General features: G+C 61.9%; 1 protein-coding gene across 1 annotated transcript; it reads right to left on the bottom strand.

The window, feature by feature from the left end:
• Window positions 1-387: 387 nt before the first annotated feature.
• Window positions 388-13,497, bottom strand: KIAA0100 (KIAA0100 ortholog). Its single transcript, XM_026861582.1, has 38 exons — window positions 13,352-13,497; window positions 13,033-13,079; window positions 12,601-12,763; window positions 12,403-12,521; window positions 12,014-12,074; window positions 11,611-11,809; window positions 11,322-11,445; window positions 10,823-10,947; window positions 10,670-10,737; window positions 10,427-10,575; window positions 10,055-10,173; window positions 9,671-9,834; window positions 9,274-9,538; window positions 8,948-9,153; window positions 7,687-8,782; window positions 7,248-7,439; window positions 6,949-7,151; window positions 6,751-6,869; window positions 6,458-6,678; window positions 6,134-6,324; window positions 5,949-6,048; window positions 5,677-5,879; window positions 5,055-5,349; window positions 4,777-4,934; window positions 4,447-4,653; window positions 4,233-4,332; window positions 3,856-4,038; window positions 3,456-3,577; window positions 3,225-3,380; window positions 3,021-3,142; window positions 2,761-2,941; window positions 2,596-2,682; window positions 2,385-2,495; window positions 2,161-2,296; window positions 1,794-1,918; window positions 1,353-1,454; window positions 1,118-1,252; window positions 388-959 (listed from the first exon to the last, which is right to left on the bottom strand). Exons 3-38 carry the CDS (start codon window positions 12,721-12,723, stop codon window positions 777-779), a joined length of 6,450 nt encoding a protein of 2,149 aa, XP_026717383.1. The 5' UTR covers window positions 12,724-12,763; window positions 13,033-13,079; window positions 13,352-13,497; the 3' UTR covers window positions 388-776.
• Between the last annotated feature and the right edge of the window lie 359 nt (window positions 13,498-13,856).

Here is a 13,856-nt window from a genome sequence, read left to right as displayed (position 1 = left end):
CCCCGGGACACCCACCCGTGACCCCTCCCCTCCCCGATTCTGGGCAGGGCACACCCTCCGGGACCCCCCCTGCACACTTTGGGGATCTCCCTTCAACCGCTCATCCCGCCCTTTGCACCCCACTTGCCCGTGGGGTACCTGCAGCCCCCGCTGAGCCCTGGGCACTGAGGGGCTCACGGCAGAGACTGGAGAGGGATGAGCCCAAGGGCTGAGCCTGGGGTTGATGCTGGTGCTGCAAGGGAGCCCCAAACCCCCAAACAACTCCCCAGGAGGGGCAGGGGGCCAAGCCAGAGCAGTTGGGGTGCTGCTGACCTGAGAGGGGGGACTGCGCTGAGCCTGGCACTGGGGCATGAATGGGGAAGGCGAGTGACGAGCCACTGGCCCAAGTCTGTTCCAAATTAAAAACTCTTTATTTAAACTCTCTCCCGTTCCCCTTTCTCCCAGCCTGGAGTGATCCTGCTGCTTCACCAGGCCCAGGGGCTGGGCCCAGCACCCGCACAGCAGGGAGAGGGGGGAAGCTCGCAGGAGCCCTTGGCACGGAGGTCTGCGCCCGCACAAAGCGGCCCCGGAGCATGCTGCACCCCACATCCCTGTACTGCTGCACCCCTGCCCTGCAGCAACAGGGCTACCGAGGGCCTGCGCGTGGCTAACCCCCGCCTTGGGCATCACCACGCCGAGCAGCGCGGGGCCCCCACCACCACCACCATAGGAGTGCCCCTCCAGAGCGGGGAGCACCGGGGCACCCCAACCCCTTCCCGGCCTGCCGGGTGCTGCCATCATTTGCGCCTGCCGAAGATCGACTTCTTGCTGGGGTTCTTCTCGCCCACGCTCAGCCCGATGAGCAGACGCGCCTTCTCGTCCTCCTCCTGCTGCTGGATGGTCCCGTCTGATTTGTTCTCCAGCTTCCCCCGGGACTCTGCGCCTGCCGCCGGCTTCAGGCGTAGCTTCTCTTTGATCACCTGCCCCAGGATTTAGGGGGTGAGGGCCTGAGGTGCTGAGGCAGCACGGCTGCTTCTCGCTCTGGAGAACGTGCGGTCCACCGCGGGGTTACCCCCTCCAAACTGGGCAGAACGGCCCCAGCAGCTCCCCCGAGAGTGGGCAGGAGGCCCTCACGTACCTGTGCCACCAAGGCTTTGCGGCTGTCCCTCTTCACCGCCATGGCGAAGTCCAGCCACGTCCACGTGTTGTTGTGGTACTCCAGGCATGGCAGCACCAGGTTCAGGTCACCCCAGTCCACACTGTTCTTCTCACCCTGGGTGACAGGGGTGTCAGGCAGTGTGGGATGATGCCTCCCCCGAGCTGGAGGGACTATGCCCCCTCTCTCCAGCACGCCCATCCCGCTGGCCCCGCACCTTGTAGCTGACACAGAGCGGCACCTGCGGGATCTTGATGTAGATGAAGGAGTTGTTCATGGCCGCGCGCTCCTTCATCTTGTCGATGTCATCCACAGGATGCTGGGGACAGAGCAGGAGCCATGAGCAGAAGGGAAGGAGAGGGGACACAGCCAGGAACCAGATGGGAAGGGACAGCAGGGCACTGGGCCATGGCATTGCTTCACCAGTGAGAGGTGAGAGCTGCTCTGGCATGGTGTTAGGAAAACAAGATGCTGCAGGGATCACAGCAAGCGTGCAGGTGCTTGGTTGTAAACGTTGAAAATTCTCATAGTGGGAGGGAGCAGGAGAAAATAGATGGGTGAGGGAGGACATGGCTGCCCAGCCCTGCAGCCAAGGGAAAGCAGACTGGCTCCACAGCAGGGCTCTCCCAGATTCCCCCCTCAAGGCAGCAGCAGGTACCTCGGGTGCTTTTCGGAATGATCTTCTGACCCCTGACGTCCGATTCAGTCCCTGAGCGACTCCCTTCCCTGGGCCCAGCGAGTCATCGGCCACGATCAGCTGCCGTGGCTTCACCACAGGGATTCCTGGGACAAAGAGGGTGGGAGGTGGTGGTTGGTGCCCAGCTGGGAATTAGCCTTGACCCAGATCCCTCCCAGCTTCACTGCTCTCCCTGCTGGCTCCCTGCCCACAGGGGGGACTGTGAGTCCCTGTTTCTCAATGTGTGGCTTGTCAGCAGCTGCCCACAAACATACCCTGGACATGCAGCCAAAGCTGCCCAAGGACATCGCTCAGTTGCCAGGGAGGAGGGTGACCATAAGCCTCTCACCTGTTGTCACCAGCTTGGACTTGTCTTCCTCATCCCCCACCTCCTCCTCCTCCACATTGCGGCCGGGGAAGAAGAAACCCATCATCCTGTGGAAGAACTGGTGGGTCAGCTGGATGGTCAGGGGTACCACGTTCACCTGCGAGCAGAGAGGCCACGTCAGAGCCAGACACACCCTGCCCGTGCCCCACGGGGGACTGTGCCACCTCCCAGCCTGGCCCCAGCACCTCGAAGTGCTCCTTGATGGAGATGCCTCCCACCGGCGGCCGGACCTTGCTGAAAATCCTCAGTGCCAGCTGCCGGCCCGACTGGCAGGAGCTCTGGGGACGCAGCACCACCTGCAGGGTAGGGGACAGGTGGCTGTGGTGAGGACAGACCACCCTGACTGGGCCACCCGGTCCTCAGGGTGCAGATCTGCTCCCCAAGGCTGCTACTTGCCTTGTACACAGCGTTGGGCAGGAGGTTGTTCATGGTGACCCAGCCCAGCTCCAGCAGATGCTCGGCCGTGTCGTCAGACTTGTTGACCTGCACACACAGACCCATCAGCCCCGCACATCCCGGGCCCCGGCTCGGGGGCTGCAGTGGCACCGGCCCGGACGGTACCTTGCTGTAGAGGAAGCGTTGGAGCTCCAGCTCGGCTATGCCCAGCTGCCCGTCCTCCTCGGTCAGGCGCCAGCGGGCCTGGGCAAAGTAGAACTCAGTCCGCCGTGCCACGCTCACGTCTTCGGGCTGCTTTCGCAGCTCCATCTTGTTGGCTCGCTGCAGCTGGAAGTCCTTGAAGCACCTGCAGCAGAGAGGGGGGCGCTGGGATGTGGGAGCCCTGGAGTAAGAGGGACACTGGGGAAGCCAGAGACGGTCCCTACCTGATCAGTATGTTCAGCTCCTCGCTCTCCAGCTGCAGGTCAGCTTTCTCCTGGCTCAGCTGCTGCTGCAGCCTGTGGTTGAGGTCGAGCAGATTCTCATTTTTGCTGTCGTCCTGCAAGGACTGAAGGACAGACAACCCTCAGCACCCTCTGTCCCAGAGCAGGGACCCCAGGGAGCCAGGCTCTGCCTGGATGCGGGCTCACCTTCACATTGGAGTACATCTGCTTCTCCAGCTGCCGGATCTGGGCGACGTGCTGCCTCACAGCCTCTTGCAGGTGTAGGATACTGCTGCGCTGCTCCTCGGGGTTGCTGGAGATTTCCAGCTGGAAGCGCACCCGCTGTTTCTTCTCGCTGTGCTCCTAGACACGGGAATAGGGTGTTAGGATTGCTCTGGGTGCAGTGAATGACACGGTGACCTGAAGCCTCGTGGGTACCTTGCGTTTGGGCTCCACGTGCAACAGCAGGTTGTTGACTATGTCGAGGATCATGGCATACTGTGCAGGGTTGGTGGAGATCTCCAGGTCGTGGTGGATCAGTGTGAACGTATCCACAGCTCCTGGAGGGACACACAAAGGGCCAGGCCTCAGCACGGAGAGGAATGGGATGCACGTGGGGGCCAGCCAGAGATGGAGAGGGATGGGGAATAAACCAAGGTGGTTACACTGGCTCTGGCAGGCACAGCGTGTCCAGCGTCATCAGGTGCACTGCTGGGGACCCCTCCTGTATGCATCCCTCTGATCTCAGCAGGGCCAAGACAGACCATCCCTGGACTTAGCTGGCACTTGTGGGTCAGCCCAGAGCTCTACCCCCAAGACACTGCCTGGGTGTACTCACCCTCCTGCTTCTTCAGCAGATCCTCCTTCTCCTGGTTGGCAGGAGTCTCGGGGGGCTTTATCTGTGTGGCCAGCTCAGGGTCGATGTCATGGCTGTAGCTGATATAGTACATGCGGCAGCTGCAGCGAGAGATGATCCTCTGCACCTGCTGGGTCTGCTGGGCTTCTGAGGGCTGGTTCCAGTCTGGAGACAGGGAGGGCACCACGGTCAGAGCGCCATGTCCTGGCATGTTGGGGACCCCATGGCACAGGGCTTGGAGCATCAGCCGGGTCCTGGAGCCGTCCAGGGACAGGCCGGGCACTCTCAGCTTCACCAGCCTCAGGGTCACACGCGTGTGGGACTGGGGGAGGCTCCGCAGCCCGAGCTGCAGGCAGTACCTGTGGTGGTGCTGACCATGCCCCCCACCGCCTGCCCACTCTCCATCAGCTCCTGCACTGAGTCCAGGCTCCGTTGCCGATGTTCCTCAATATTTTTCACCTGGGGAGGCAAGGAGGCACTGCTGGCTGTCCCTGCTCTCCTTCCCTTGGCACTGACAGTGCTGCCTGCCCCCCTTGAAGCTCACCCATCATAGCCCCCCCCCAAGTTGCTCACCTCCAGCCAGAGCTGCCCATGCTCCCTCTCAGTGGGACTGCTCTCTGTCGTGGCAAAATACTGCATGCCATCCAGCAAGCAGGTCCAGGATGTTTTCTGCTTCAGCGTGTCCCCGTACCAGGCGGGGTGGTGCTGGCACTGCAGCAGCTGGGCCTTCGCAGCGGACACAATCACACAGCCCTCTGTCTCGGCACCACGCAGCACCATCTGCAAGGGGAGAGACCCCGTGGGGGTCAGGGGAGCCCTTCTGGGGCCAGCATGGCCCCTCTCACAGCAAGGCCACAGGGAGTGGAGAGTGTGGGGACAAGCAGGTGGGCCAAGGTCAGGTACCTGGCAGTTGACCAGCTCGATGAGGCAGTTGCGGTTGTAGATGTCATCGGTTTGGCAGGCGGCAATGCCGCAGAGCTGCTCGCTAGCCCCCGATTCCTCCTCCGTGAAGACCACAAACTTGTCCGTCTCCTCAATGAGCTTCTGCAGCATGTAGGCCCCTGGGGAAGGAGAACGGGTCAGTGCAAGGCTGTGGGGGGCTGGCTGCGGGTGACAGGGTGAAGGCAGGCATGGCTTTGGGCTAGGATGCACATTGCTGGCTGTGGGTTTCACCCACTCACCCCCCGAGGAGGCTCTCTCAGGACGGCCGCTGGTGATGGGAACGGTCACTCTGGCAGGGACAGAGTGAGCAGAGAGCGGGCCCCGCTTCAGCTTCTTGGCTTGCAGCTGCGTGTCGATTTTTAGCCCCTTCAGGGCCTCGGTGGACAGGTTGCGCTTGAGCACAGCCGCTTTCTTGTAGCCGTCGTAGAGGCCGAAGGCGATGTCCCGGTTGGTGGTGGTCCACGATGCCCGCAGATCCACCAAGTGCAGTTGGTGCGTGTGGAAACCATCATCCCCATCCCGGAGGGGCAGCTCCTGGGCACAGAGGGTCAGAGCCTCAGCACGACAAAGCCACTGCCCACAGGCCTCGCACACAGGGGCAGGGAGCCCTGCCAGTCCCTGCAGGCAGAGCAGGGGGACCAGAGCCTAGGGCACCACCCCAGAGCGCTCAGCAGGGACCCACACAAAGGGATGCTGTGGCTGGAACAAGGCATCCCTTCGGCCAGGCGCTTGGGAGATCGGAGGCTCAGCAGGTCTGTCCCCTATCCAGCCAAATCCCTCCCCCATTGCACCCAAAGACCGAGGTCCCCTTGTCTCAAGGGGATGCCATCAGGCTGCCATGCCCTATGTTTGCGGCGGTACCTCCTCAGCTGTGCGGTTGCTATGCCGCTGGTAGGTGAGGGAGGACAGGCTCAGCAGATGGGTTTTCTTCACCAGGGTGTCAAGCCGGTGGTCAGCATTCTCGTCACAAGTGGAGGCCATGAGGTGCACGGTGACCTGGCTCAGGTCGCTCACCATCTGTGTGATGCTCCATTCCGAAATCAGGCGTCGCATCACCGTGCCAGCTGGGGGACAAGGAGAGGGGTCAGCCGGGGCCCTGCCCTGCCTGGAAGCACTGCTGGCAGGGCCCCCACCTTGCGGGATGAGCCGCTGGGTGCCACGAGTGAAGATGTGCCCCTGGCAACACTCCACCTGGATCCCACGTTGCTGGGCAAAGGAGGCCCAGTAATGCACCTGCAAGGGAGCAGAGAGCAGGGGCTGAGCGCCCAGCACAGGCAGAGCAGGGAGGTACCACCAGACCCCCACCCCCAGGACTTGCCTGCAGCCGGGGGAAGAGCGCGGTGTAAGACAACTGCTTGTAATGCTGCCCCAGCTTCTTCTTACTGGGTTTCATGTTGTTGAAGAGCTTCCCGCGGCAGATGGGGCGCGTCACACTGGTCCACGTGGCCCAAAAGTTCTGCATCCAGCGGAGGGTGCTGCTGTAGAGCAGGATCCGGGGCTGGGAGTGCTCTGGGAATACACCCGCCGTCAGCCAACGCTGCAGGGCAGGGACATGGCAGCACCCAACCCAGGACCGATAAGGATGACTAAAACCAGCATGCGCTGCCTCGTCCCCAAGGGATCCCCGGGTGCTGTCACCCACCCTCACTGGACCGTGTCAGGTCCATCCGGATGGAGAGGTTGAGGTTCTCAGAGCGGAAGGCGTGGTAGGAGTCGTACTGCTGCCCCACCGGCACCTCGGGCAGGAACTCGGGGGAGCGCAGCACCACGCCGTGGTGGTCATGAGGGTTCCCGTGGCACAGCCACTGCAGGTCCAGCGTCATACACAGGTCGGGCAGGTGCAGGAAGCAGCAGTCGTCGTACCTAAATGGGGAAAGACACATCAGTTAGCTCCCAGCACTGGTGGCAGCCCCCGTGCTCTGGGCCCACGCTCACTTGGAGGCTGTCCGGACGTTGATGTCCAGGTTGCCCTTGAAGACGAACTGCCCAGGCTTCCAGTGGAAGGAGAGGTGGCTCCACTCCCAGTGCATGTTCTCTGTGGTGTTGTAGGGATCCTGCAAGGACAAACATGGGGAGAGGCAAGTGTGAGGCAACCCCATCCCACCCTCTGCTCCCTACCCCGGCAGCACCCACCTCGGTGGCCAGCTGGTGCAGGTTGGCCTGTTCAATGTCCATGTGCCAGTCCCCGTGGAAGAGAAGGCGGCTCTTGTCCCACCAGGGCAACGGGGCGCTGGGGTCCTCTGAGGGCTTGGTGAGGAGATCCACACACTGGCCGATCAGGGTCCAGGCTGGGTCCCAGCAGGGCCCCCACACGATGGTGTACTGGGAGATCTCAGCTGGGGACATACAGAGGTTGGCTCAGCCCTTTGCATGTCCCACACAGCCCTGTCCCCACCCCGGTACAGAGTCCCCCTTGTCCCTACAGCTCTTACAGTGGAAGTCGTGGTAGAACTTCAAGGGTGGCATGTTCCTCTCCACTGTTGCATCCCCCCAGGGCAGCCCCAGCTTCAGGACCTGGCGGCGCCGGGAGCAGGCCTGGCCGCACTGCTCGGCTCCGATCAGCCGGCCCGAGAGCTGCCAGTTCCGGATCTCAAAGAGGTAGCGAGGGTAGTCACGGATCCGCACTGCAGGGCACAGGAAGGGCTGAGAGATGGGGCAGCCGTGGGACACTGCCCCTCTCCCCATCTAGGACATGGCAGGAGCTGCTGTCCTGTCACATCTCTGCTCCCTTCCCACTCCCCTGAACCTCCAAAAATCATTGCCCCTGCTTGGTTACACATCACATGGTGCCAGCAGATCCCTGTCCTGGGAGCCCAGGCCAGACAGCCACTGTGCTGTCCTCCACGGGCACCCTCACATGAGGAAACTCACCAAAGAAGCTGCCAACTCTGCCCTTCATCATGCGGCACCACTGGGTGACCATCTCCAGACCCTCGGGGGGGAATGGGCTGACACTGTCCACGTCCCTCATCTGCTCCAACACACGCTCCGTGCCATGGAAGGACTCATCGGCCATGGCCACCAGCTCCAAGTGTGCCAGGGTCCAGGTGAGGAGGGCTCTCCTCATTGGCGTGTTGGCATAGAGGCGCCGTGAGCGCTGGATGTAGATCTCAATGTTCTTCTTCTCCAGAGAGGCGTAGAGCTCCTCGATCTTGCGGGCAGGCAGCAGCTCGCCGTGCTGCTTGCGCAGCGCGGCCACCTTGGCATCCAGCAGCTGCAAACGCTTGGCGCTCTCCTTGCTCTCATCCTTCATCAGCTCATAGTTGTCTCGTAACTTGACCTCGAAGACGTCATCCAGGAAGACCCAGGAAAAGTGCGTCACTTTGAGGAGGAGGTCGGGGGGCAGCGCCGTGCTGGCAGGGCGCCCGCGCCGATGCAGGCCTTTCAGCCACTTCTGCACGCCCACGGCGGCGTCCAGCGTGCGGGAGAAGTCGTACTGGTAGGGGAACTCAATGGTCACGCTGGCAAAGGAGAATGCCCAGCCACGGTTGCGGAGGGTGCGCAGGGTGGGGAAGGCGCAGCGGTGCAAGATGACCTCCTCCAGCTCTGGCAGCAGCTTCACCTCCACCTCCTTGAAGCTGAAGATGCTGTGTCCGTCAAAGCCGGCGGCCAGCTCGGGGCAGTAGCCATGCAGGGCACCCCCATGCCAGCTCACAGAGGTCCGTTCGGCAGCCAGGCTGATGTAGTTGGCCTCAGAGACAAAGGCTGTGAGTTTGGCAGAGCTCAGCTCCAGTGACAGGGACAGGAGTCTTTTGGGGGGGGGCCCATCTGGCTGAAGGGGCCCCGGTGTCTCAGTAGGGGTGGCCGGGTGGGACGCTGGGCTCTCTGGGGGAAGGGAGGGAGGCGTCCTGTGGCCGAGGGCGCTCCGCAAGGCTTCGTGGCACTGCAGGGTGGCCAGGGTGTGATGGTACAAGTGCATGTGGTCGGGCGGGCTCCACAGCACCGCCAGCCCCTCACCACACTGCACCTACACCGGAGAGAGCAAACGGGCACCAGATTACTGCCAGGTCCTGCTCATCACAGCCCTCTTCTCCTCTCTGGCACCTTTCAGTGCCAGCTGTTCTTCCCCATGCCTCATCCATCCCAGTCCCACCAGTACAGGATAAAGCAGAGACCCAAGGCCCACACCAACCTCCAGGGAGCGGATGCTGCTGTGGTAGGTGACAGAGAGCATGGAGAGGTTGGCCACTGGGTTGGGGATGGCAGGAGCTTTGCAGCACGGCTGCATCTTCTCCGTGATGCTCTTCACCAAGGCCAGCACCATGCCCTGGACACTGACCATACAGCTCTCAGCACTCCCCAGGACAGTCAGTGTGTCCAGCCGCAGCTCCAGGGCACCTAGAGAGGTGGTGTGTCAGTGCTGGAGGCACGGGAGAGGCACACCACGACGTGCCAGGTTCCTCTGACTGCGGGACTGTTCCAGGACAACCACCTGGGATCAGCCTGGATGCTACTTACCCACCAGGGCTGAGAGCGTGAAAAGGTTCACGTCCTCCACCTTCAGATCCACCTTCCAGAGCAGCCCCCAGGGCTCAGTTGAGGCGGAGGGCGGCTGCTTGGCAAGCTCAGCTCTGCTGGGCCACGAGCAGAACAGGGGCAGGACCCTAGCCAGGCACTCGGTGCAGGTGTCCGACGACTCCACTTGCAACCCCCGGATGGTGCAGTCCAGGAAGAGTGTGTCTGACTGGGCGCTGGACATGCCCAGGGGCTGGTTGTAGCTGCCCTGCAGGACAAACAGGACCATCCCACTCAGGTGCAGGATGTCCCTATGTCACCATCTGTCCCCACGCCACCCCCGCGGAGTTGCAAACAGGCATCCCCCTCTCCAAGAGCCACCCCTCGGCTCACCCCTCACCTGCAAGTTGAAGGAGTCGAGGATGAGGGCTTCTCCCCAGACGTGCATGTTGGGGGGATGTGGGGCACGCTGGATGTGCGAGTCGTTGCCCACACGCCAGCAGAGGTGGTCCACAGCTAGCACCACTCGCTGGTGCACACTCTGCGGCCGCAGGTGCTGGTAGTCTGCAGGCAGAGGAGGGGTGCTGCTGCCTGCTCAGCTGCCCTCAAAGGGGTAACCCAGACACAACCAGGCAGGGGTCCACAGCCCCTGGCCAGATACAGACATGGGCAAGCACAGAGGCATCACGGCCCTCCCCATTCCTGTCCTGGTGCCTCTCTGGCAGAGACACCGACCCCCAGGAAGAGCCCAGGAGCCACCCTGCTGCCAGCTGCCAGCCCGTACCTGCAGAGATGGAGTTGAAGCCCAAGGCAAAGGGTGGTGTGTCCCCCAGCTGCACTGACACATTGATGTTGGACAGCGAGGCACACAGGATGATGGGTGCTATGATTTGGGGATAGCTCCTGCACAGGACAAGCAGGGATGGGCTGTTACTGGGGTGCTGCGTGCCATGGAGTCTGGCAGGGAGCAGGCCCAGAGGGATGCCCTCTCTGCAGGGGCCCCCCTGACCGTCCACCACCCTCCATACCAGCCTCCCCGTCCCACAGGCCGTGGACAGGGCAGAGAAGGTGTTCGGTGTCCAGGCACCCTGCCAGAGCACAGCAGGCAAGAGGAAACAAGCTGCGATACCAGCAGCTGCACCAAGGCCAAGTTTACCTTCCCTTGTGCCCTTGGCTGGGGACAGGCACCGCCTGGCACCTGTATTCCTGTGCCAACAGGCCCAGCCAGTGTGAAAACTCTTGGTGGCGGTAGTGGATGATGCAGGTGTTGAGCAGCACAGCAGCCGAGAGGTCAATGGCTGTGACCTAGAGCAGGGAGAGGGCCAGGTGGCAAAAAACTCATGCCAGGAGCCAAACCAGCCACCGCCAGGGGACCAGAGCGTGCCCAGCGCTCACTCACCTGCACGCTGGTCTTCAGGGAGTTGAGGCACACGATGCGCTGGCGGCTCTGGGACAGGAGAAGGCCGTCTGGGGAGAGAAAGCATAAGTGAGGAGAGGTGGAGGGCAGCGACGACAGCAGCCCTGTCCCACAGGCATCCTCCTGGCTACTTGCCCTCCAGCTGGAGGTCTACACTCATTTGGTCCAGGTCTGAGGTGGGTGTGAAGTTGCGCAGCGGGATCTGCTCCTCTTCTCGCTGATAGAGAAACTGCAGCAGCTTCAGGCTCCAGGTGAGGTGCCTGTAAAAAGCAGGGAGTCACTGCCAGAAGGGAACTGCACAGTCATGTCTTCCATCTCCGTTTCTCATCCCCAGCTGACCAGCACAGACAAAGACAGCAGCCAGCGCCCAGCTGCAGCCCAGCTCAGTGCTCTCATCCCACCAGCACAGGATGCCATCAGGCTCTCTCACTGGAGAACCAGTTCACGTGACTTCTCCTTCCCCCGGAGCCCAGTACCAGGCCAAGCTCAGTCCTTCCCACTGGGGTGGGCTCTAGGACTCACTCTAGACAGTCCGGCAGAGCAGAGGATGAGCAGGGAATGTCACAGTTGTCCCCAGGTCCATGTCCCCCGCACTAATCGGGGCTAGGACAGCCTCCTCCACCTGCCTCCTTACCTCTTCTGGCTGTTCATAGACAGCACCGTGCTAGTGTTCTCCAGCTTCACCTCCACCCTCCTGGGGATAAGCTGCAGCGTGTCCCTGCTCAGCAGAGACGGGGACTTCAGGGGCTCCCCCAGGCCTGGAGAGGGACACACAGAGTCACGGAAAGGCTCCTGCCCAAAACCCCCATGCCCTGCAGTGGGAGGGAGCGATGGCACAGCCAAATCCCTCTGGCTTCCAGTGCAAGTATGGGGACTGCCAGTCCCTGCCCTGCCCAGAGCTTGTCCCTGTCCCTGTCCCTGACCTGAAGCGGGCTGTTCTCCCGCACTGCTGTGCTGAGCCCCGGCAGTGACACGGTGCAGCAGTGGGCTGCAGAAAAGCCCTTCATGGAGCTCTGCCTGCAGGGTCTGGACGCGCAGCTTGACGCCCACCAGCCGCCGCTTGCTGCTGATCTCCAGCGAGAGGGAGAGCGCCAGAGCCAGCTCCGCCAGGCACGTGTCATCCTGGATGGGGACACAGGCAAGGGGTGCACAGGGAGTCACCCAACTCCCTGCCAGTGGATGCTGCAAGTGAAGCGCTGGGCACAGCATGGAGCCCAGAGCCTTGCAGCATCACCCAGCCCTGCGGACACACTGGAACCTCAGGGTGTCCCAGAGAGCCGGTGCCCAGGCTCGAAATGTTGAATTTCTCCCTTCCCCAGCACTCACCAGCTGGCTGCTCCGGAGGACTTTGCTGTTCACCTTTGTCAGGCTCACCTCACAGGTCAGGCTGGGGAGAGCAGAGAACAGAAGGAGGATGCGGGGCCTGCTGCCTCTGAACCAAGCCCCTGCCCTCTCTTTTCTATGGGACACAGAGACCCCAAGTCCCTGCTCCAAGTCCTCCCAAAAGCAGAGAACACCTTAACTCTGTGAACAGCGCAGCTACTCATAATTTCGGAGAATGGACAACTCAAGCTTCCCATGGAACAAAAAGGGACCAGGCCAGACTCAGAGGAGGTTAATGTGTCCCATGACAGGTGACATGGGATGCTGCATGGGTCACAGGGAGGCACCTCCCTGCGACCCAGGGCCAAGCTGGAAACAGAGCGGGGCATTACCTCTTGCCATCGCCATTCAGCAGGAGACGTGTCTTGCTGGCTTGGATGTGCCAGAGAGATTCTGAGGTGGCCACGTGCAGAACCATGATGTTGATGGAGTCCACGTGGATGGAAAAGAGCTGGGGGGACGGTGCTACTGTGAGTGATATCCAACAGCAGTGCAGCCCACAACAACCTCTCACTGAGCCAGTGACTCACCTGGCTAAGGAGCCTCAGCAGGGAGGGTTTAAGAGTCAGGTCTGCTCTGCTTGCGTTTCCATCTGCTTCTCTGGGAGCCTCTGGAATGGATGGCTGGAACCCAGGGCCCTTCTGGAGATCCATGCGGATTCGCACCTCGCCAAAACATAGCTCGAAGTAGCAACTGGGGAAGAACAGCACAGGGAAAGAGCTCTCATATGGCCCGCACCCAGTCCCATCGCCAGGGATGGCCCCTGCCCCTGGGGACTGTCACAAGGGCATCCACAAGATACTGCTACCCCAGAGAAAAGTGATACCCTCCCACACAGAGCAGACCATGGGGAAATAGGGACTGCAGAAGGCATAAAGGCAACAGAAATGCAGTCAGAAGGGCCAGGGATGAGCCAGACCCCACCAAGAGGGTGGGGAGGGAGCTGGAGCATGGGTACGTACGGCAGCTCCCGGCTCAGTTTACTGGAGATCCAGACGTGGTCAATCTCCTGCAAGGACACACAGGTAGGTTAGAGAAGAAACAACATGGCTCTGCCTTGTGATGCTCATCCCAACATTCCTGCTCTGCTTCCAATGCCTGGCATCATGCAGGCAGCAGCCAAAAACCCCCAGATTTGGCTGTGGGAGGAAGGGCCTGGCACCAGCAATGAGGGTGCACAACAGGAGCCTGGCTGCAGGGATTTGCTGCCAGCCTGGAAGTGACCGCAGCCGTCTTGCCTGCCATCGTCTGTTGGTGACCACCCCTCGCCCAGGTACCCACCACAGTCTGCTGCTCCCGCTGGAACTTGAGGCTGATGTTCTGGGCCCAGAAGAAGCCAAAGGAGCCGATCTTCAGCTCCGCGTGAAGCTTCTGCCGGCACCAGGTGACAGCCAGGCGACACACCAGCCACCTGCGGGGACAGGGGGAAGGCCAGGGTCAGCCTCCTCGCTGGGGCTGGGGACCCTCTTTGTGCTTTGAGCACCCGCTCCAGCCCTCACAGCTGGATAAGAGCTCCCAGGGCCTGGCCCTGCTGCCACAGGTGCCCCAAGCTGGGGCAGGGACCCTGCAGGGACAACCCCCACCCCAGCCCTGAGGATTCTCTTTGACCCCCACACCCCCCTGACACCCCATGCCCTCCCCTGTGGGCTCCCCTGGACTCTTGTAAGCCCCCAAGCTCCTGACATCCTCCCACCCAGCACTGTGGGTCCTCCCAAGCCCCCCCAGCCCCCCACCTATGTCCTGCACACCACCCCGCTATTCCTAGGACACCCCCAAACCCCTATAG

This window comes from Athene cunicularia (genome assembly GCF_003259725.1).
Source record: "Athene cunicularia isolate RWA chromosome 19 unlocalized genomic scaffold, athCun1 chr19_part1, whole genome shotgun sequence".
Lineage (NCBI taxonomy): Eukaryota > Metazoa > Chordata > Aves > Strigiformes > Strigidae > Athene > Athene cunicularia.
This window is presented reverse-complemented; position numbering and strand designations above follow the sequence as displayed.

What these genes read in the sequence shown, in the direction of transcription:
- KIAA0100 (XM_026861582.1), bottom strand. Translation starts at nt 12,723, where the DNA reads ATGGATCTCCAGAAGGGCCCTGGGTTCCAGCCATCCATTCCAGAGGCT. An exon ending in TCTATGAACAGCCAGAAGAG is followed by an intron (nt 10,948 to 11,321) that starts GTAAGGAGGCAG and finishes TGCTTTTTACAG; the next exon opens with GCACCTCACCTGGAGCCTGA. An exon ending in AACGTCCGGACAGCCTCCAA is followed by an intron (nt 6,679 to 6,750) that starts GTGAGCGTGGGC and finishes TTCCCCATTTAG; the next exon opens with GTACGACGACTGCTGCTTCC.